This window comes from Polyodon spathula, chromosome 5, assembly GCF_017654505.1.
Source record: "Polyodon spathula isolate WHYD16114869_AA chromosome 5, ASM1765450v1, whole genome shotgun sequence".
In the NCBI taxonomy this organism is placed as follows: Eukaryota; Metazoa; Chordata; class Actinopteri; order Acipenseriformes; family Polyodontidae; genus Polyodon; species Polyodon spathula.
Genome location: NC_054538.1, coordinates 32,387,151 through 32,409,676, shown reverse-complemented (window position 1 = coordinate 32,409,676; position 22,526 = coordinate 32,387,151). Strand labels below are relative to the sequence as shown.

The window sequence follows — 22,526 nt, the reverse complement described above, 5'->3', positions numbered from 1 at the left end:
TTTTTTTTTTTTTAAATAACTGACTACGGATAGTTTCGTGTTTTCTTTTTGGACCTTGGATGGTTTATTGTAACACTTGATACGATTTTTTTTTTTTTTTTTTTTTTTTTTTAAATTGAAATCTGTCGTAGTACATCATACAAAGAATTAGTTACATACCAACTATCAACATAACAGACACCACGTGTATCTGTTCAGCAAACATGTGATATACTTTTTAAAAAGTAATGACCCCATAAGAACATTGCTGTGTTGAGGTTAAACATTCACAACAACCGTCTTTGAATGTTGAAAGTGTAAACTTTTTTTTTCTTCTGTTAGCCTTTAATTATTAAAATGAAGAAATGTAGAGATCATAGAAAAAAGGGAGAAAAAGGGAATGGTGGTAAAAAAAAAAAAAAAAAAACATACATAAAAAAAACCCTCCCCTCCCCCCAAGAGAGAGAGAAAAAAAAAGCAATAGTGAGCATCACATTTTAAGTCTTTAAAAACACTGGGTGAAGGCTGATGAGTGAGAGGGTGCTGGAGCTGATCAAAAAATGTTAAAAAGGGTTGCCGTGATTTATAACATTTTTCTGTGTGTCCCTGAAATAGTAAATTACATTTTTTTGAGCTTAAGGAATTGGGTGGCATCCCTAACCCAGTCTACATGGAAGGGTGAGGCAGCTCACTTCCAGTTAAAATTGATTAAGTATCTGGCAAGCAAGGTCACAAAAGCCAAGGAGTCTGACTGCAGTTTGTTCAGATGACATCTTCTGGCATGACACTAAACAGGGCAAAGTGGGGAGGGGTCAATTTTTGATTCAGTAATTTGAGAGAAAGTTTAAAAAATAAAGGTCCAGAAAGGAACGAAACCTAGGACAAGATGAAAACATATGAATAATGGGACCAGGGACCTGGTTACATCTGTCACAGGTTGGATCCAAATCTGGGAAGATTTTAAATTGTATCAGTCCATGCCTGGCACAGACAGAGGAGGAATGGATCTGAGACAAGATTTGTTTTCAATCCTCATCTGAGAAATTTAAACCCAAGTCGGCTTCTCACAGTTATTTAATTGTGGAAAGACAAGGGCGAAAAAATGAGTTCTGGGGAGGTTACATTTTTGTGAAAGCTGATCAAAAATCAAAGCAAAAATCTCGTCTAGATCTTTAACAGACTTTTTTCATGTCAGATATGAAAGGCCAGGTCCCCCAGAGAAGAGAACAGGTTGTTAGCATCAATGGGGGAAAGTATAGAAATAGACTGCAAGCCAAAATGCTTTCTGAACTGTGCCCAAGTCCTAAGTGACTGTCGGACTAGTGGGTTAGTACTGAATTGATAGGTAGAAAGAGGAAAGGAGCAAAGCAGGGCAGATAGAGATGTTGACTGACATGAAGCTGCTTCCATAGGAGTGTAACCAATTTGCAATGCTACGAGTGTTAGCTGACTAGTAATAGAATTGAGCAGTGCCAGTCCTCCCAAGGGTTTTGGTCTCTGCAGAAGAACCTACAGATATGAGGAGGCTTCTTGTTCCAAATAAAAGGATATAATTTGAACAATTGAATTGAAAAAGGATTTGGGACTGAACACTGGAATACATTGGGGGGGGGGGGGGGGTGATGGGGGGTGATACAGGGTAGCGTATTCATCATCACAGAGTGAATACGGCCAACAAGTGTTAAAGGTAATGCAGACCAACACATAAAGTCTTGTTTAGTGTGTTCCAGTAATGAAGTGCAATTCGATTTGAGGAGGTCATTATAAGAACGTGTTATTGTAATGCCCAATATGTGAATTTGTTAAAACCAATTTTGAAAGGAAAAGTGGAGGGGATAATTTATGGCAGCTGAGTTGATGGGGAACAGTTCACTCTTGTGGAGATTTCATTTATACCAAGAGAACTTGCCAAATTGATCTAGTATAGAAAGAACATGATGAAGTGGTATCAGAAATGTACAAAAGAATATCATCTGCATAGAGAGAGTTTTTCTGCTCCCGTCCCCCCCCCGTCCCCCCCTGACCACACCCTGTAGATCCTAGCTGCCACGCAGGAAAATAGAGAAGGGCTCAATAACAATAGCAAAGAGCAAGGAAGAAAGGACAACTAGGGGGGATGAGTAAAGAAACTTGATCCAAGAGATAAAATTATGGCCAAAACCAAACTTCTGAAAAGGAACAGAAAACACACAGGCAGTACTGCAGTTGAAAAAGACGCATGGTGCGCCGTTTTTATTAGACAAAAATAAATAAAATATTTGAACAAAAATAAACGCTCATAGAGCACAAAAATAAAAAGGCAAACAAAAACAAATTCCTAACACAAAACAGATCCGGCTGGGCAGTACCCCAGAGCTTATAAATTATTTTAAATTTCTCTCTCCTCTGTACACCCACTCGGAGTGCAGAGAGCTGTCAGTATTTATCTTGGTGGTCATCTCCCAATTAATAAATTAGCTAATTAGACTTGGGAGATGACCACTTTCTGCACAAGGTTTTGTCCTGGATGGTGCTACCCATCCACACTACAAAACGTACACAAAATACGGCTTCTCGCCGTCATATATACAAATACACATAACAATAAATAAGTCATAATAAACAAAACACACAGCTTTCACCGTCATTTATATACCTAAATAATAAATAAACAAACACAAAATAGCACGGGCGGATGGGGAGATCCCGTTCTCAAATAAATAATCAAATAATTGTGCAGGGCTCCTCGCCCTGTTACAGGGTACTTGTTTTTAGTAACAGTGAAATGTAAGCTTGGCAAAGAGTTTGAGGCAATGACTGAGAAAGAAATGATTCAGAAAATACAGAAGATGGGAGAGTTGAGAGGAGAATTTCTTTAAAAAAAAAAAAAAAAAAAAACTGCAGGAAACCCATCAGGACCAGGGGAATTGCCACTCTGCATTACTTTAATGGCCTGGTTAATTTCCTTGATTAGAAAAGGGCTCTTCCAGACCAGCCTTAGATTGAGGATCTATACTGGGAATAGTAAGGTCCCGAAAAAACGAATCCTGGGGACTCAGAATCATAGATTGTTGATCTACAGAAGTGGTGCGAGTGAGTGTGTGAGCGATGGTAGGCAGCAGACTATCATAAGTGATGAGCTAAAATTTTACTGACCTTGTCGTCATGTTCAAAAATAGCATGCTGAGATTTTACCAGTAATTGTTCAGCTTGCGTAGTTTACAGCAAATCAAAGTCTGTTTGCAAGTTCCGTCTTTCTGTATACAGTTCCGGGGTGGGAGAGCTGGAATGTTTCTGATCCAACTTCAAAATGAGATCAGTTACCTCGGCAAGTCTCCATGTATGCTGCTTATTGGCTTCAGCAGTGTATGAGATTATTTGCTCACGAATGTAGGCTTTCAAGGTCTCCCACAGAGTAGAGTAGGAAATTCCAGGAATTGAGTTAGTATCCAGGAAGAAAGATATTTGTGAAGAAATAAACTGATCAAAACTCTGATCAGAGAGTAACGGGATTGAAGCGCCAGTTGCTTCGTGGTACGTTTCCGTCAGGAATAGCAAGTACCAATATTAAGGGGGCATGGTAAGAAATAACAGTGCTGCTATAAGCACAGGAAGAAATAGGAGAGTAGTTTGTTATCTAAAAAAAAAAAAATAAATCAGTATGACAAAGTATTGTCTTGAAGTAGGAGAAAGAAACTGCCAGGCATCAGCAATACCATGTTGAACAAGGAAGGAGGAAATGGCTTGAGAGGTCCATTGAGGGCGAGATGGGCCTTAAGGAAGAGCGGTCTAAGGTTGGGTTCAATGCACAATTAAAGTCACCCCCCCCCCCCCCCCCCCCCCCCCCCCCCCCCCCCCCCCCCCCCCCCCCCCCCCACAGGATCAAGTGGTGAGAATTTAAGCCTGGAAGAGAGGATAGAAAATTAGTAATAAATTGACAGGCATCCCAGTTAGCGGCATATACATTAGCAAGTAACACTGTGGTATTAAAGAGTTTACCTGACACTATGACATAACGACCATTAGGATCTGCAGTCACCTGAGTGGCAAAAAAGGAATTTTTTTATGAATACGGATTGCAGCACCCCTTGCCTTGCCATGAAAACTAGAATGAAACAGCTGCCCCACCCATGCCTTGCGTATACTGTAATGATCGGATGTGCGCAGATGGGTCTCTTGGAGGAATGCGATGTTCACCTTGAGTTGTTGGTGTTCAAGAATCTTATTGAGTTTCACTGGATGACAGGACGTCCCCTGACATTCCAGTCTACAAAGTTTACATTACAGGCCCTACTACTTGTGTGTGCCATCATAATAGGAGGAATGTAGTGAAAACATACATCAAATGAGTACTACACAGATCACACCAAAGAAAAAGTAAAACATCAAAAAAAAAAAAAATCAAAAAAAAAAGCCCCCCCCCCCCCCCCCCCCCCCCCCCCCCCCCCCCCCCCCCCCCCCCCCCCCCAAACGGTGACATTTTACCAGCAGAGTTCCCACACTGTATACACCCATCATATTACAAACCTTAGGTGTGCTTCACTATACTTCCAACTCAAAATTACACTAAACAAACCATGAGGAAACTAATAAGCATAATAAAATAAAGATAATAATTAGGGGTGGGCACCGTATCGATATTTTGATATGATAGTGATATCGTTAGATAAAGGTAATAATTTCCATATTGCGATATTGTGGGATAAAAAATACAAATTCACATAAGCTTGCAGATTTTTAGCAGTATTATTGTTAATACTGCTAAAAATACAAACGCAGTATAATGAAGTTTAATTTATATTAAGATATAACAATATCTTACATAATATATACATTGTTAGTCTCATAGGCAAACACCACACATTAAAGTATTATTTAATCATTTTATTCCATTGATAGGCATTTTTTCTTTTTCTAAGAACCCGATTTAACAAATGTAATTCAAACATAGCTATAAATCAAGAAAAACAACAAATCCACAACCTGTGTCCCCTCTCATCTGCTCTACTCCTGTTTCTTCACCCGTTTTCCTCTCACCAGCCAATCCCTTACCGGAAACTATCCTGTTTCAATAATTAAGAAACAGGACCGTCTTTTTTTAACGGGGTACACACAAATTTAACACAAAAAACAAACGTGATAAACAGTAAAATCGGCATAAATAATTTAATATATGTATATATCTTTTTTCTGCCTCATGCTCACAAGGTACCAAACCCTATTTGCATGCTGCGTTAAGCAGTGGAGTATTGTGATATATACACATGCCTCAGTGTGGTTCATTGCATTTTTTTTCATGCGATTACTTACACTGTTGTTATTGTTTTTTTTTTTTTTTTTTTTTTTTTAAATGTAAACTTACGATATTATAAACGAGGTGTATTTTTTAAATATCAAAACACATCTCAAAATAATGCAACATTCAGCATGACACCATTCTTAATACTTTTAGATGTGTCTTGCATTAGAGAAGATTACATTACTTCCGGATTAGTTGGCCTGCGCAGTGAAATATAGAAATAATTCGGTTTTGAGGTGGCTGATGATGGCATGGAATAGTAAAACAATATAACAAGACCTTGTGTATCTCCATGGATATTAAGATACTAAGTTAAAGTAAGCTATTGCTTTTCTTATGTAAATATCTGATGTCTATATGTTTCATATTACAATTGTATTTTTCTGTGTTTGGAAGACTTCGATATTATCAGTATCGAAATAAGTGGACAATATCGATATATCTTTTCATATCGATGCCCACCCATAATAATAATAATAATTAAAACACAAAGCTGCTGATAGACATGAAGGGTTCTATATATTTATATTAAAAAAAAAAATTAATTTTAGTTAAGTGATAGTAAGACGATGCTAATTGTGTGTGTGTGTGTGTGTGTGTGTGTGTGTGTGTGTGTGTGTGTGAAGTACCAGTCAGAAGTTTGAATACGTCGTATGCGTTTCTGTAAATACTTAAATGAAAACACCTGTTACAATATACAAAACATAAGGAGCATCAAAGCAATGTTCAAGAAAATTGAAAATTGTCTCTAAATCTTGGATTCCTCAAAATAGCCACCCTTTGCCTTAATAACAGCCTCACAAACACGAGGCATTCGGTTAACAGGTTTCAGCAGGAAACCACTCGACATGTCTTCCCAGCTCTTCTGCAGCAATTCCCAGAGATATAGGGTACTTGTGGGTAGCTTTGCTTTGACTCTTCTGTCCAGTTCGTCCCATACAAGTTCTATGGGATTGAGGTCTGGAGACTGGGCAGGCCAGGTCATTAGATTGAGTTGTCCTTCACTTTCCTTCTTCGCCAGATAGTTCTTGCACAACTTTGAGGTGTGTTTCGGGTCATTATCTTGCTGAAGAATGAAGGACTGCCCACCTAGCCGTAATCCTGATGGAATGGCAAGCCTCTGAAGTATGTTATGATAGCCGTGCTGGTTGAGCTTGCCATGGACTTGGTAAAGATCACCAACTCTGTCACCAGCAAAGCAACCCTAGACCATGACACTGCCTCCTCCATGCTTTACAGTGGGAACCACACATGCAGAACTCATGCACTCACCCTCTCTGCGTCTTACAAATACTGGCCCAGGCAAGTCTCTTACTCTTATTCTGCACTTTTAACAATGGTTTCTTTGCAGCAATTCTTCCAGTTAGGCCAGCTTCACGCAATCTCCTCTGAACAGTTGATGTTCAAACATCTGTACTTCTAGTAGCATTTAGCTGAGCTTGTATTTCAGGGGCAGTTAATCACCGGTTTTGCAGACTTGTGATTCAGATGAACTTGTTCTCTGATTCTGAGGTCACCCTTGGCCTGCCTGACCTTTTTCGGTCCTCATGAGTGCCAGCTTCTTCAAATAGTTTGATGGTCTTGGCTGCAGCAGTTACAGACACTTGCAAAGTTCTTGTGATTTGTATTAAAGATTGACCTTCATTTCTTAAAGTAATTACAGACTGTCTTTTTTCTTTGCTTAACTGAGCGTATTTTGCCATTTTCTGCTCCCTTACATTCAGGAATGACAAACTTGTGCCTGTGCTACCTATATTTATAGTAATCATGGACCCTTACCTGTTAAGAATAATTGGTGACAAAAGGTTAATAAGATAACATGCTAGTTAACTCAGAGAACATCTAACAAAGACACTTTTATACTTAAGCCAGTGTTTTAACACCGTATTCTACACATTTCAGACTTTAACCGACTTGGGCTTCAGACTGAAATCCCCTTTGTTTGGGTGTCCATTTCATTGAAATTGACAAGATTTACATTTTCATTTAAAAATTAAATTTTTGAATGCAATTCACTTATGATTATCAGCTTATATAAGTACACGTATCATATAATGAAATATTAAGTGTTTATAGACAAGTTTATACAGTTAAAAGCATAGATAAACATGAAAAACCTGGTTTAAAGCAGGTGTACATTTAACTGGTACTGTGTGTGTGTATATATGTATATGTGTGTATGTAGGTTGCAGAATAAAATAAGGTTTTCGTGGACCTGTTTCAACATTAAATGAACCTAAATAGACAGTATTTCAGAATACTGTAAAGCCTAAAAATAGTGGTACTTGCTTCCTTACTAAAACAGAGTGCTGTCCTTTTTTAAAGGCAAGCATGCAACATCCCCGTGCAGTTGACTTACCCATACGTTGAGGCTGCACATTCTGCATCCACTGAATTGCCAGTGGATTATCAAAGCTCCCCTCCCAAAGTACCTCAGTAAAAAAAGAAGCCATGAATGTAGTTGGCCTTGATCCTTCAGCTCCCTCCAGTACTCCAATCACCCCGACGTTCTGTCTGCGTGAGCGGTTTTCAGGATCATCCAGTTTCAGCTTCATTTTAGTGTTTTCAGCGGCCAGGGAAGAACATAAACACAGACACAATGTGATCCCCAACATCTGTTAAGCAATGCACCACATCTGCAAGCTTTTGTCCCTGAGTTGAAACTGACTCGCAAAGTAGATACTGAAGAGCGGAGCTCCACAAGGAACTCGGACTGGAACATTGACACCTCGGCACAGATGCTGGTAAGGAGCTCTCTGATCGAGGCTGGAGCCAACTCGTCATCCATGGTCACAATGTTGTCAGCCACTGACAAGACCCTCTCAAAATCGGCAGTCGATTCTGTCAGATTACGTGTCCCTCTGTTCTTGGACATGCATCAGGTGAGGAAAGACTGTACACTGTTCAGTTAGTCTGAAAGCCATGGTACAGCTTTGTAAAAAAAAAAAAAAAAAAAAAAAAACTTCAGTTATTAGTAAATTTGTCAAGTATTTTTGCGGAGCAGTTTACACGTGCGTTCTACTCCATGAATGTACCGCAAATGCTATTTTCCTGTTTGGATAGTGTTTAGTTTATCAGTTTTGGAAAGGGAAGAAAAATTAGGTCAGCAGTTATATTCATTTTCACGTAGTTTATTTTAGAAATGTCGAACTGAACTAACTCGTTGTTGTTATGTGATAACATTACATTTTTTTTAATTAAATGTGGAGCCTCCCGAGTGCCGCATCCAGTAAAGGAGCTGTGCGTGGAGTGCAGGATGCACCCTATAGTCTGGACATCACCGTTTCGAGTCCAGGCTATTCCTTTGTCGACCAAGGATGGGAGATCCCAGGGGGTGGCACTCAATTGGCTGATCCGTGATCCTTGTCTCATCGCACATCACTCAATTGGCTGATCCGTGATCCTTGTCTCATCGCACATCAGCGACCCCTGTGGTCTGGCCAGATGCCTGTGGGCTTGCCTGTAAGCTGCCCAGGGCTGTGTTGTCTTCCGGTGCTGTAGCTCTGAGTGGCTGCATGGTGAGTCTGCAGTGTGTAAAGACGCAGGCGGCTGAAGGCACATGCTTCGGAGGACAGCGTGTGTTCATCTTCGCCCCTCCCGAGTCAGTGCAGGGGTGGTGGTGGTGGGCTGAGCCTAAAAATAATTGGACATTACTAAATTATGGAGAAAACAGTACAAATAATTGGTGACCGCTAAATAAAATAAATAAATAAATAAAATTAAATGTAATCACCCTCTAAACCAGTTGTCATGTCAATTTCAGTTCCTGGTGTTGCTTGTCAATTGCAGTACAACTCGAGTTACTGTTTAGCTAGAGAACACACGCAGACACAATAAAAGTAAAAGTTGCATTGGGAACATTAAACAAAGTATTCGGACGCAATAAAATAGGCTAGTATTCAAGATAACAGTGAAGAGAGTACGAAAAATGAAGTGAGTGGACGGTGTCCATCTCGTCCACCCCCCAGTCTAACACTGAGTATTGGCTAAATTCATTTCTCAATGTTACTTTTACATTTTCTATGTGTGAGATTGTGCTTCCTTGTGAATTTGCAACAGTCGGTAAGTGTCTAAGACCCCATTCACATTTGCGATTTAAAAAAAAAAAAAAAAAAAAGGCAGGGATCCTTGAATCCGTTTGCTCCGGAATAACAAGGAAAAACATAGATTTTCTATCGTGTCGGAGATTGTCTTGTTTTACATTTGGGGAGGGGCAAAAAACATGCAGTAACCAAATCAATACACATAGCATATATAAACATTAACACAGGCAACTTCGCTTTAAATTTACGTAAACATAACTGTCTAATAAAACTGCTTCCAGTATTAAAGTTCAGTGTTGAATGAGGCTTCGTTCAGCATCCAGAGCTGTTCAAAGATGCTGAAAAACAATAACAATCACCCCTAAAGATCAGATCAATGAGTTTTGGGGGGGGACCCAAAAACATGAGTTTGTTTTATTAATGGCACTGGTACGCTTGTAATTTGCTTAGAATTTGAAAGTGTAGCAATTTGTATTTTCACTGTAATACTTCAATGCCTGTTGTGATTATTATTGTTAATGTTATTCAACTGGTGATAGAGCAGTAGTTTATTATGTGTCGTGCATGTTGTTGAGCAAAGTGTATTTGATGTATGATGGTGTATTGCTGTATTTAGATTAGGGCGCGTCCTTAATGAAGGTTTTGTTTTATAATGAGGGTTTTATAGCCATATGTTCGGTAATCTTTCAAGAGAAGGGGTAATGCTAATGTTCAATCATTACTGTTTATTGTGATTTCCATTACATGAGAGTAGATGTTAAATCTTCATGCTGATTTGAACTCTGCTCTCGCCAAGATAAGCACCAACTAAGACTTTGCTTTACAGTAAACTAATGTGATTCATCTGCGTCTCCATCCATTTGCGTTTCCATCTGATGAAAAAAAAAAACCTTCCTCCCTTTTTCCCCTTACCCCGCTTTTTCTTTTTTTCTCTCTTTGTTTCCCCCCCCCACTTTTTGTCCCTTTTTTTTTCTTTTTAAACCTCCCACTTTGTTTAGTAGCTATCCTTCTGCCTGGTGTTGATGGCTGAAGTGTAATGCTGGCTCCAGGAATCAGTTTATTTTGTCTGCCCAGTGCATCAGCACACACAACGGCTGCAATGCTGGCTCCCCAGCGCATCAGCATGACAACCGTCTGGATTGAGCTAAGTAGGGTACATCTCTGCGGTCTTCAAGTGGATACCTTCCATCCTCAGTGTTTCATCGACTAGCCCACAACACCTCAAGAGGGCTCAACAGTGATTCTGGCGTCCCGATATCTCCCACCTCCATCCTCCACTCAGCTCACTTAACCCAGCTTACTTACCTGTACATTAATTGCTTTCTTTCTATTGAGCTCGAGATCCCCAACCAGAATCTTTCCGTCTCAACCTCTGCTGCTTCAGATGAGTTCTTCACTGTGTGACGCAACTCTTGGCCACTGACTCTGACATCTCTGAGAAACCAGGTTATAGAGTGTGCCACAAATCCTCAACAACCCACCTCCATTGGGTAAACCCGGACTCTCCATCCTCGCTGTTACGCTTCGGCGGCTAGTTGAGCGTACAGAAGTTTCTTCTTCTCATACGCCTCATCTACAGCATCCTCCCATGACACTGTTAACTCTACCAGGTGAACAAGGTGTGCCGATCAAGACTATCTGGTCAAAGGTTAGTGGTGACAATCTCAGGTGGAAAAATAAGATGTTGACCTACATCTGCCAGCATTTTCCAATCTCTAGCAGCTTCCAGTTGTCCTGGGTGAGGCTTGGTTATAACACTTTTTCTTGGCGGTTGCTCTCCTGGGTGGAGGAATGTTGTCTTTTGTGTATAATGTTTTGATGGAACTGGTGACAACTTATTGGTCAGGTTACGCTTGTCTTCCAATGCTAAGGCCAAAAAGGCAGCATCTGATCATGGCACCAAGTAAACCGTCCTGGGCTAAGTCACACCTTACATCCTGTCAAAATGTGCCTTAATGTTGCAGGTGATGAATACAAAGGACATGAGCAGTCCTCTCCTACCCAGAGGTTTAGGTTTTGTGATGATGGGAGAACATCATATGTTGGCCTGGTGAGGAAACTGATCCTGCTCTGTTCCATTGTCCATAGGTCTTGCCAGCCGATCTTGCGTTGTTCCACAATCTCCCACCTCGTCCATCCTCCCTACTTGGCCTTGGAAACTGCCTTTACGTACCTAATCCTCTCCTCCTGCTTTTGCACCTTGTTGACTACCAGCTTCCTCCGTTGAGCTGGGGTTGCCTTGTGCCATGTAGGAAGAACTGAACTGAGACCAAGACCCCCTCTTCCATGCTGCATTTGCCCCATGATATCACCGATTTGAAGGGCAGCCTTTGTGTCTTCCACGGCTTTCTGTGCCGTCCACTTTCTTCCAGTTTAACACAGGTGCTGCCTCCCTTGCGCATTTGTTGCGTGACTCTACTAATGTAATTTCCAGTTGGACCTTGTAAATAGAATAAATGTTAAATAGTTTATTTTTTTATAAAATTATTCCAGGTGTAACCGATTATTAAATCATTAATTATTATTTAATGCTGTGTCTTTCCTTAGGAGGGAGCAGCAGTATTAAGTGGTCAGTTGTGAGCTTGTCTTGTAAATGTCAGTTGTTGTATGTACAACCTGTTAGTCATTTGCATTCTGAGTGAAGTATCCATTATGAAAATAAATATTTATACCTGTCAAAACTAGCAAATTGCAGTTTCCTGCGTTCTACATACATCAGTGTTTTTCAAAGAATAATATTAAGCCTCAAAATAGTCAATTATATAGATGTATGTAGTACATAAAAAAGTTTCTTTCAAAGAATAATATTAAGCCAGAATAGTCCTTTATATAGTATGATTAATATATATATATTATATATATATATATATATATATATATATATATATATATATATATTAGATATATTCTATATCATATATTTGCGACGACACGCATTGTAACTTTTTCAAAGTTAAAATATATATATATATATATATATATATATATTATATATATATATATATATATATATATATGTATATATATATATTAACAAATAATTGTGTTACAATTGCTACAAATCATGGATTACTGTATATCACGGTAGCTCTTCCATTGTGAGTGCAGCCTATCATTGCATTTAAAAAAAATTAGTTACAAAAAAAAATTAAATTCGCCTCATTTTAGGCCTGTTTTTTAGTCACATGTAAATGTCAAATGCGCCTTAAACTGCAAATGTGAACGGGGTTGGAGACCGAAATATGTAGCGGCCCTAGGCCAGCACAATAGTGTGAACGGGGTCTAAATGTGACTAGTCATATTAAAGACTTCATCATTATGTTCATTTATCCATTTTAACCACTTGTTCTATTTTCATTGGATGAATTGGAAAGTCATTTAAAAAAAACAAAAAAAAACAAAGGGTATTTCAATCTGTAATTTTCCTCAGTCATTTTTTTCAGTGCCCACAAAAACCTGCAGGAATATAAATAACTAAAAATTGCAGTGTATTACATTAGTCCTCTGAAACAATATCTTGTAATTTATATATAGAGGCTGCTGCTGATGGGCGTCACAGAAACTATCATGTATTATTATACAATTTACCTTGATTTTATGGTTAACTGTATCTCTTGTATTCATCAAACATTTAATTAGTATACACAGTAAACCATTTGCTTTTAAAATCGCCATATCAAACTTCAAAAAATTGCATAGGTAGTTCATATATTGCGAGAATACAAATTTCGAAGTGTACAATCCTGCTTCTTTTTTGTAAATGGGTGTGTAGAATGCTGATGTTTTCACACACACTAATGGTTAAAAGCTGTTCTTCCTGAAAAGCTCTGTTACTTATTAAAGAAGTGGCCTTCTTTAGCCATATGTGAAAGCTTGTGCAAATTGCATTGAATATTTGTTGGGTCACATCACCACACAAGATATACCAGTGTGGAAATGTATAACATAATGAAGAGACAATGCAGTCAAGCTTTAAAAATCTCTCGATTCCTCTTTGCAATTCTGAAGAACCTCAGCTGTACCAGTTCAATTCTAATTAAATACAAAGGTTGAAAAACAGTGTACTCTGTCAGGCAGTTGTGCTTAATATAGGAAGTCCCTCTTGCTTTTTCTCATTGGTTAAGAAGTCTGGCAAAAAATGAGTCAATAGAACTAATTACGTTGATGTGCCACAAACGTTAATTGAGTACTGTAGGTATTTACACTGCAATAGAGTGAGAATGGCCAGATATCACAAACTTGAGTAAATTACTGTATTGTTAAATGTTAAATATTTTATTAAAACAAAAAGTTACAGTTTCTATGCAGTAGATTAAACTGATTATAATGTGTAACTACAAAATAAAACAATCTTTGTAGCTGCTCATTTCTAATTTTTTGCTGATGTATTTAATTTCAAAGTCTATGTTAGAGTTTGCTTGAAGTTACCAGTAGTGTCTTGAATGATCAAGCACTGAGCATATTGGCATTTCTGTTAGTGCATTTGCGTTTATTTCCAGTGTTTTTTTTGCCTCCATTGTAACTTTTTATATGGTGTGTTTTTTCCAGCGGTTTTTCCAGATGAGCTGGGGCTAAGCGTCCCTCTTACAGAGGAGGAGCATCAGCAGCTGGTCTACATGCCTTTAGAAGGAGAATGGGGCCCGCGAACCAGGGACGAGGAGTGCGAGAGAATCATTACGGGAATCAACCAGCTAATCACGTTAGGTACGCTAAATAATGCTAGGCGAGTGATATTTTGCAGTCGAGACATTTTCCCACAACAGCAACTCTAGCTCTAACCAATCAGATGGGTTGTTTGGGATTGCATGCTATGTCATGTCTGGATAAAAGCTTCAGAATATCCAACATGATTTGTATAATTAATGTTGTGTATTACTTCATCACACACAAGTAATAAGAAGACATGTAAATCCCAAATTACATTAAAAACATTTTGGCCGGGTATTATTTGGTGCCTGTTATGGGTAACACTTGATATTTAATTCTGTAAGAACAGAAAGTTAAGGGGGTAAAAATTAAACTTTTAGAAACATAAGGCATTTTTTTTAAGCATAATGAATGGTTACTAAATTAACACATTTTTCATTGCTGTTTATTGTTCAAGAAATCTCAAACACAGAGTGAAGCAATACATTTCAGTTCTGTAACCTTTAAGCTCAGTATTCATGAATGACAAGATAGTGTTGAGATGGGAAACATACTGTTGCACAATACAATTCCTCCTGTTTCTTTCCTGGTCCGTAAATAACAATATTTAAAAAAAAAAAAATGCATATACTGGACTTATGCTGCTAAATGGCATATAATTTAGTTTGAAATTCTTCCTCTTCCATCTCATAACTGGAACTCCAGTACATTATTTTTGGCCAGTTTGGCTGCATTGGTAGGGCCGCCACATCCGCTGTTGTGTGTCCATCAATTTTGTGGTATCGCCCCGCACCACGCCCCACTAGCGGCGTCGCACAGCTGATGTGAGTCCCAGACTTTACATAGACTCATGTAGTGGCTGTCTGTTTGTCTCTTGATCAGTGGATTTTAGGTATGTGTTTTTATTTTTTTGTACTTTGAGTAATTAAACTTCAAATATTATAGATTTCTATTCTGTTGTGCTCCAGTATAAATAGTTCACTTCTAACAAATACTGTAAAATCTGAAAATGTATGTTTAGAATATATTGTGCTTCTTTTATAACCAACAATTTAGTATCTTTTTCTATTTTTTTTATTTTTTCTAACAGTACTTGATAATGTTGTAAAACATTTTATACCGAAGCTTTTATAGGAAATCTAATCCTGGCCATTGTACAGTTTTTAAATATTAATCTAACTGATTTTACATCTGCCATTATTCATTTGGACGCATCCTGATTCATGTACTATTTATTTATTTATTCTAGACATTGCTGCACCATTTGTAGCACCTGTGGATCTCCAGGCATATCCTACATATTGCACTGTAGTGGCATATCTCACTGACCTAGGCACAATAAAAGAGAGGCTAGAGAACAGGTTTTACAGGTAAGCTGAACTATCTCATGACCAGGTGTTGTGTTAGCTTTCATGTACCAGATGTTACTGTAGTGTCACTTTAAACACCCAGTTTTAAGGTAATCATTATAAAAATTAAAAATAAAAATATAGCAGAGAATAAAATTAGACAATGTTTTGACGAAAGCTCACGGTTATAATACAGGTTTTGAAAGACTTGTTTTGCTCATCTGTGGAACTGTTATAATTCTTATTTTTTTTTTCTTTTTTCCGTTGGGACACAGGCGCTTGTCTTCACTGATGTGGGAAGTTCGATACATAGAGCACAACGCGCAAACCTTTAATGAGCCTGGAACTCCTATCGTAAAAACTGCCAAATTTGTTTCTGACCTAATGCTGCAGTTCATAAAGTACGTTTTCAGTACAAGTATACAGTACTATCTCAGCAGTCTAAAACTGTGCTGGAACAGTTGTAATCAGCTATACAACATTATATATATATATATATATATATATATATATATATATATATATATATATATATATATATGTATATATATATATATGTGTGTGTGTGTGTGTGTGTGTGTGTGTGTGTGTGTGTGTGTTTGTTTCTTCTATATATTTGTCAGATAATGTTCATCTCACTGATGTTAACTTAAGAATCTTAAGAATAAGTCTATTTTACTCAAGGATATGTACGGTGGTATTTCAAATGGATGTCTGAAGTAACCATTCCTCCTATGGTAAAGGTTTGAGCAGATGTAATCCTAGCTCATTTTTCACCTTTGTTTTTGATGTTTAATAAAGCTTAAACAAAGGAACGGTGCTAAAACACCAACTAGATGCTACAGTAATCCGTGATCTACTGTGGCCATCTTAAATCTTGTTTATTTGACTAAGAACGAAAAAGTAATATGTCTTACAAGTCAAAATTCTTCTTTTTGTCTGAAAAAGAGACTTTCCCTTACCACTGGTATTCTGTTTTGCACTAGAGACCACAGCTGCACGGATATAATCCCACTCTACAGCAGCATGAAGAAGAAAACATTCTCACACTCGGAAGAGGAGGTGATTTGAGTGTTTCTAAAGAACCATGAATCAAATATGTGTTTTTTGTTTTTGTTTTTTAAATGCTATTAGAAATGTTTATTTTAAATCTGTTAAATATATACTTAATTTCTCTAGACCAGGGGTACTAAATAGGCTGACTCCTGTCTGAATTCGGACCGCAAGTCAAATAGAACAATTTATGTTTTTAGTTGCATTCACATTGGAAATTTTTCAGACATGGTTCTTATGAGAGTGCCGTGCGCAAGGGTACAATAGTGGTTAAAGAAACAGGCTTATAACCAGGAGGTCCCCGGTTCAAATCCCATCTCAGCCACTGACTCACTGTGTGACCCTGCTCCGTCTTTCGGATGAGACGTTGTTGTAAGTGACTCTGCAGCTGATGCATAGTTCACACACCCTAGTCTCGTATCTTGTATAGAGCTTTGTGATGGTGGTCCACTATGAAAGGTGCTATATAAAAAAAAAAAAAAAAAAAAAAAACACAGTATTTGCAGCTCAAATGAAGTGAAACTCATTGCTGTTGTGGCCTGTTTTGTAAGCGTCAACACATCCCTTCTCTGACTAATAAAACAACTGTTTTTTTTTTTTTTAAATACACAATTGGTACTAGTTCAGAAAATCACACTTTACAAAGACCAAGAAAACAATGACAAATGCCGGTGCTACAAGCCCATTTTTAAGTAGCTTTTCCAAGCTGATGAAAAAATATTACCAGTAAAACATAAGGCTGTTTTTAAAAACACATGAGTCATATGTACGAAACTTTACTTTGCAAGTGACTCAGCGGGCAGAACCCCGGCCACGACAGATATCGTTGCATCATCCCACGATCCACCAGAATGTGCTGTGTGTGCAAAGCTTAGCAATGAGTATGCTGGTAGTATTGCCGATTTTAAAATTGTCAAATTCTGCGATCCAAGTCAGGCTTACAACACGTGCAGTTAAAATGTTTCCTGTCTTAAGTATCTGCAGATCACATTATGTGTGTGGATATATGTTCTCCAAGATGAACATTATTAACACAGATATTGGCGTTCTGTTCTGACTGATGCTTTGTGTCTCTGTATTGCTCTTGCTGAACTCGCCTGTAACTCAAGTTCCTTGAGGACCTGCCACTTCTCCCACTTACTGCGAGTATTAGACGATTGTAAATGTACTGAATTTGACTCTGCTAATAGTCAGATAAGAATACAGTAGTTATACAATTCAGTGGTTATGGCAGGGAAATAACTCATGCAGTAACAAGTCAGTAAAGAAGGCAGACTAGTAAACATGAGAGAGTTTTGGTTCCACAAAAACTCCTTTAAACCTAGTGAAGAACACTCAAACTAACAAAATGTGTAAAAACTATATTTGTGTAGCTCTGTTTGTCGGTATGGGAATGGGAGTGAAAATGTGCTCCGGACCTTGACCTTGACCTTGCTTGCTGTAACCAAGAATTCTGGACCTTCACTAAAATAATTGAGTACCCCTGATCTAGACTACAGTTTTATATTTGAAACATTGCATGTTGAAAGGTTGTTTCTACATACTGCAATCAAAGTTAATAAATAAAATGAGGTGTACCGTCTAAAGCATTGTAGCTTATTAACAGTTAGTTCTGAAAATGAGTTGGCAGCAGTGCGGTTTACATTGAGATCAATGTAAGGAACTGAGAGAGAGGTGACATGCTGAAATTCTGAAATTATACTTGTTTGTTGCGTTTCCGTTTCATAGCTTTCATAGAATAGTGTTGTTAGTCAGCAGAGTCATCAAGGGTCATGATCAAGGCGGTGCTATCTTATTTTCTTATTCTTTCCTCCAGGTTTTTGTGTGGAATACAAACCTAACCTTGTTTAAATTGTGCCTTAAGGAAAATTGCCCTTCTGGTCACTGGTTTCTGCTGAACACTGCAGCTCCAGTATAGTATTCACTTCCCTTTTAAATTCACAATTTCTCACACTACTACAGGAAGTGGCTGCTAATACATAATTAGGTTAGGGAACATTGCAGGCCTGGGGCATGCATATACTTATCTTCTCAATCATAAAGGAGGTGTTGAAGAAATATGGGCTCACTAGTTACTATCTCTGCAATACAACAGGTTTTATTAAATCAAAATGTCAAATTTTCTTAACTAAAGGATGAAGATGAGGATACAGATGCTCCGAGTACTTCAACTAGGAAAAAGAAGGTAACTCTGCCCTGTCTGTATCATATCTGACTATTTTGACAAAAGTAACTGCCTTTAGTTTGCAATTTGACACTTATGTCAATTTTATTTTATATATTGTATTATTTCAAGTTTTTATTTTTTAAAACTTATTTTTTGAAATGATGTAGTAATGAGAAACTACTAAAACATTTCAGTTGATAATTTCATAAACCAAAGCTTCTTTAGGAGAAGTTAATATCATGTTGAGATATTCTGTAAAATTCCAGCAGAGTTGCCCTTAGTTTAACAGCTCATCTCAGTGTCTGAACTGTGGGGAAAAATGCAAATACAGAATATGTATTTTAATTCTTGTGAATGAGACTTTTATCAGCAGCACTGAGTCTGATCTGGGTAGTTGATCTGTCCTGTGAATTGTCTGTAAGTGTTTGTTTTTTCCTTTTCTTCTAGGAGCACAAACCCATAAGGAAGCTACGTAATAATGCCCAGGCTTATGATAACCAGGCGTGGAAAACTCAGTGCAAAGAGCTGCTGGATCTGATATTTCAATGTGAAGACTCTGAGCCTTTCCGGCAACCTGTTGACCTACAGGAGTATCCGGTATGATCGTCATTTTATTACTCTACATTAATTAATCCTGTCACTAACTTCTCTGTGCTTAAATACACTTTTTTGTCTTAAGAAATGATCATTTCCACAAATGATTGGTACAGACACCTTATATATTACTTGAGCATACTAGGGTTCCAGTGATATATGATTTTTCACATCATGATACAAGATGATCAGAAAATGATATGATCTGAGAAAAATCATGATATTATCACGATAAATGACCATCTGGATCTAGAACTGATACTTTATTCTTTTACATAATTTTACAGAAAGGAACAGTTGTACAGTATTGATGTGAACAGTAACAGTCTAGAATATGTTTAAAAAAAAATATATATATATATATATATATATATATATATATATATATATATATATATACACACACACATACACACACAGTGCCTATAGAAAGTCTACACCCCCTTGAACTTATTTCACATTTTGTTGTGTCAGTGCCTCAGAGTTTCATGCATTTAAATGATGATTTTTTTCTACTTATCTACACACCATACTCCACACTGTTAAGGGGAAAGTTTGCTTTGAGAAAAAAATTATATATTAAAATACAAAACTCAAAGGTTATAATTGGATAAGTCTCCACTTCCGAGTTAATACTTGGTGGAAGCATCTTTGGCAGAAATTACAGCTGTGAGTCTGTTGGTATAGGTCTCTACCAACTTTGCACATCTAGATTTGGCAATATTTGACCAGTCTTCTTTACAAAACTGTTCAAGCTCTGTCAAGTTCCTTGGGGAGCGTTAATGGACAGCAATCTTCAAGTCATGCCACAAATTCTTGATTGGATTTAGGTCAAGGCTGTGACTGGGCCACTCAAGGATATTTACCTTTTTGTTCCTTAGCCACTCCTGGGAACTTCTGTCCCAGTTTCAGCTTTCTTGCAGAGGGCAGCAGATTTTCCTCAAGGACTTATCTGTACTTTGCTCCATTCATTTTCCCTTCTATCCTGACAAGTGTCCCAGTCCCTGCCGATGAGAAACAACATGATGCTGCTACCACCATGCTTCACAGTAGGGATGGTGTTGTTTGGGTGATGTGCTGTGTGGTGTTTGCACCAAACATAACGCTTTGCATTTAGGCCAAAAAGTTCCATTTTAGTTTCATCAGACCACAAAACTTTTTGCCACATGGCTACAGTGTTTTTTCTGCAAACGTCAAACGGAATTCAAGGTGGGCTTTCTTGAATAATGGCTTCCTTCTTGCCACCCTACCATACAAGCCAGATTTGTGGAGTGCTTGGGGATATTGTTGTCACATGCACACTTTGACCAGTCTTGGCCATGAAAGCCTGTAGCTCTTGCAACGTTGCCATTGGCCTCTTGGTAGCCTCTAGTCTCCTTGCTCGGTCAACCAGTTTGGAGGGAAGGTCTGATCTAGGAAGGGTCTTGGTGGTGCCATACACCTTTTCACTTCTTAATAATTGTCTTGACGGTCCTCCAAGCGTTATTAAAAGTCTTTGATATTTTTTTATACCCATCCCCTGATCTGTGCCTTTCAACAACTTTGTCCCAGAGTTCTTTTGAAAGTGCCTTGGTGCTCTGCTTTTGAGTCTTTGCTTTGAAATGCACTACCTAACAGAGGGAACCTACAGAAACTGCTGAATTTATCCTGAAATCATGTGAATCACTACAATTTAACACAGATGGAGGCCACTTAACTTGGCGTGTGATTTTGAAGGCGATTGGTTACACCTGAGCTAATTTAGGATTGCTATTACAAAGGGGGTGGACACTTATCCAACCAAGCTGTTTCCGTTTTTATTTTTAATTATCTACACATTTCTAGAATATTTTTTTCACTTGGAAGTTGTGGGGTAGGATGTGTAGGTAAATGAAGGAATTTATTATTTTTTTTAGTGCATTTTAATTCCAGGCTATAAGGCAACAAAAGGTGAACATTTTGAAAGGAGATGTAGACTTTCCATAGGCACTGTGTGTGTGTGTGTTTGTATTTATTGATATAGATATTGATATAGATATTGATATAGATAGATAGACTAAATGCACTAATTTCAGTGAAATGGTGTTGAATTAAGAAAGAAAAGAAAATTGCCGTAATCAGTAGTCCACTGCACAGTGTTTACTTTTCTTTCTACATGGCTGAAGAAGGGCTTTGGTCCAAAATGTCCCACATTTATTTATTTTTTTAATTTAAAACTTTTGTGTACATCCAAAAAAAACTTAAAAAATAGACAGTTCAAACAGGATTCATATAATGAGAAAAAAAACTATTTAAACTAACTGGACAGTTAACCAAGTCCAGTTGGCGAATAAGCAATTTGTTTCTGGGTTCTACCAGGTCGTTTATTGGCTTCAGCTGTCCCCTAGCCTAGGAAAAAACAGCGCCGTCTCTTTCCACTTTGCTGTATTTAATTCCAAAAGCAGTAGCACAGGAAAGATGATCGCAGATGCAAAGGCAGTTTCTGCTTCTCTTTGTATTGCCGTTCAGTCGTGGGTGTAGATAAGCCCACGCTGCTCATTACTCGGAAGCCAACCTCAACTGGCTGTGAAGGCTTTCTTTTAAAGGTTTTCAGGAATTGGTCGGTTACAGGGCTACAGGTGTGGGCCAGTTAAGGCTAATGAGAATTAATCCTGGTATAACCCTGATCCCCTACCTAACCACACTTGCAGCCTGTTTGCTCGTTAACTCCTTGACGTCATGCGCTGACCATAGGTCTATCGTTGTGTTATGTGCAACACCTGTGGGTTTGTCCACCATGAACGCCTCCTGCTGGTGAACTTGTGGGCTGGCTCACATTATTATTTATGTATTTATTTATTTCCCTTGTAGGATTACAGGGACATCATTGACACCCCAATGGACTTCAGTACGGTGCGAAAGACTCTTCAGGCTGGAAACTATGAGTCACCGACACAGCTGTGCAAGGATGTGAGGCTTATATTTAGCAATTCCAAGGCTTACACACCAAGCAAGAAGTCAAGGGTAAAAGGATACATTTTAATGATTTTGCACACTTTGTGCTGGACTGCACCATTTTGCTCCATGTTTTTTCAGAGAGAGAAACAATATTTGAAGGTGTTGCTTCATTTAGGTTGGTTGTGTTACCCTTCTGTATTACGTCTCAATTTATTCCATAAATTCTCATTGGCCATACCTCGAGATTTAATGGAGATTAAGGGCCCGATTTTTTGAAAGGGGTTTCATTTTCGATGGAAATGGCAAAATCCGCAGAATTTTTCCACAGGTTAATCCATGAAATATCTGCGTATTTTCTAACATGATCCTCTGTTTTATCCCACGGCGGATCACATTTCCTGCATAATTTTCTGCATTTCTAAATGAATAAGTATGAGCATTTGAGCGGTTTTATCCGCCGAAAAAATACTTCCAGTTCAATTGTGTTTGCAAATGCTATA

General features: G+C 38.1%; 1 protein-coding gene across 1 annotated transcript in view; it reads left to right on the top strand.

The window, feature by feature from the left end:
• LOC121315852 (PH-interacting protein-like) overlaps positions 1–22,526 on the top strand; it is a 100,140-nt gene that overhangs the window by 65,376 nt on the left and 12,238 nt on the right. Inside the window, exons 30-36 of the mRNA XM_041250349.1 lie at positions 13,849–14,004; positions 15,197–15,317; positions 15,572–15,697; positions 16,283–16,358; positions 18,484–18,534; positions 18,964–19,113; positions 21,940–22,092. Of these exons, the coding sequence (XP_041106283.1) occupies positions 13,849–14,004; positions 15,197–15,317; positions 15,572–15,697; positions 16,283–16,358; positions 18,484–18,534; positions 18,964–19,113; positions 21,940–22,092 (833 nt within the window). The remainder of the gene's footprint in view (positions 1–13,848; positions 14,005–15,196; positions 15,318–15,571; positions 15,698–16,282; positions 16,359–18,483; positions 18,535–18,963; positions 19,114–21,939; positions 22,093–22,526) is intronic.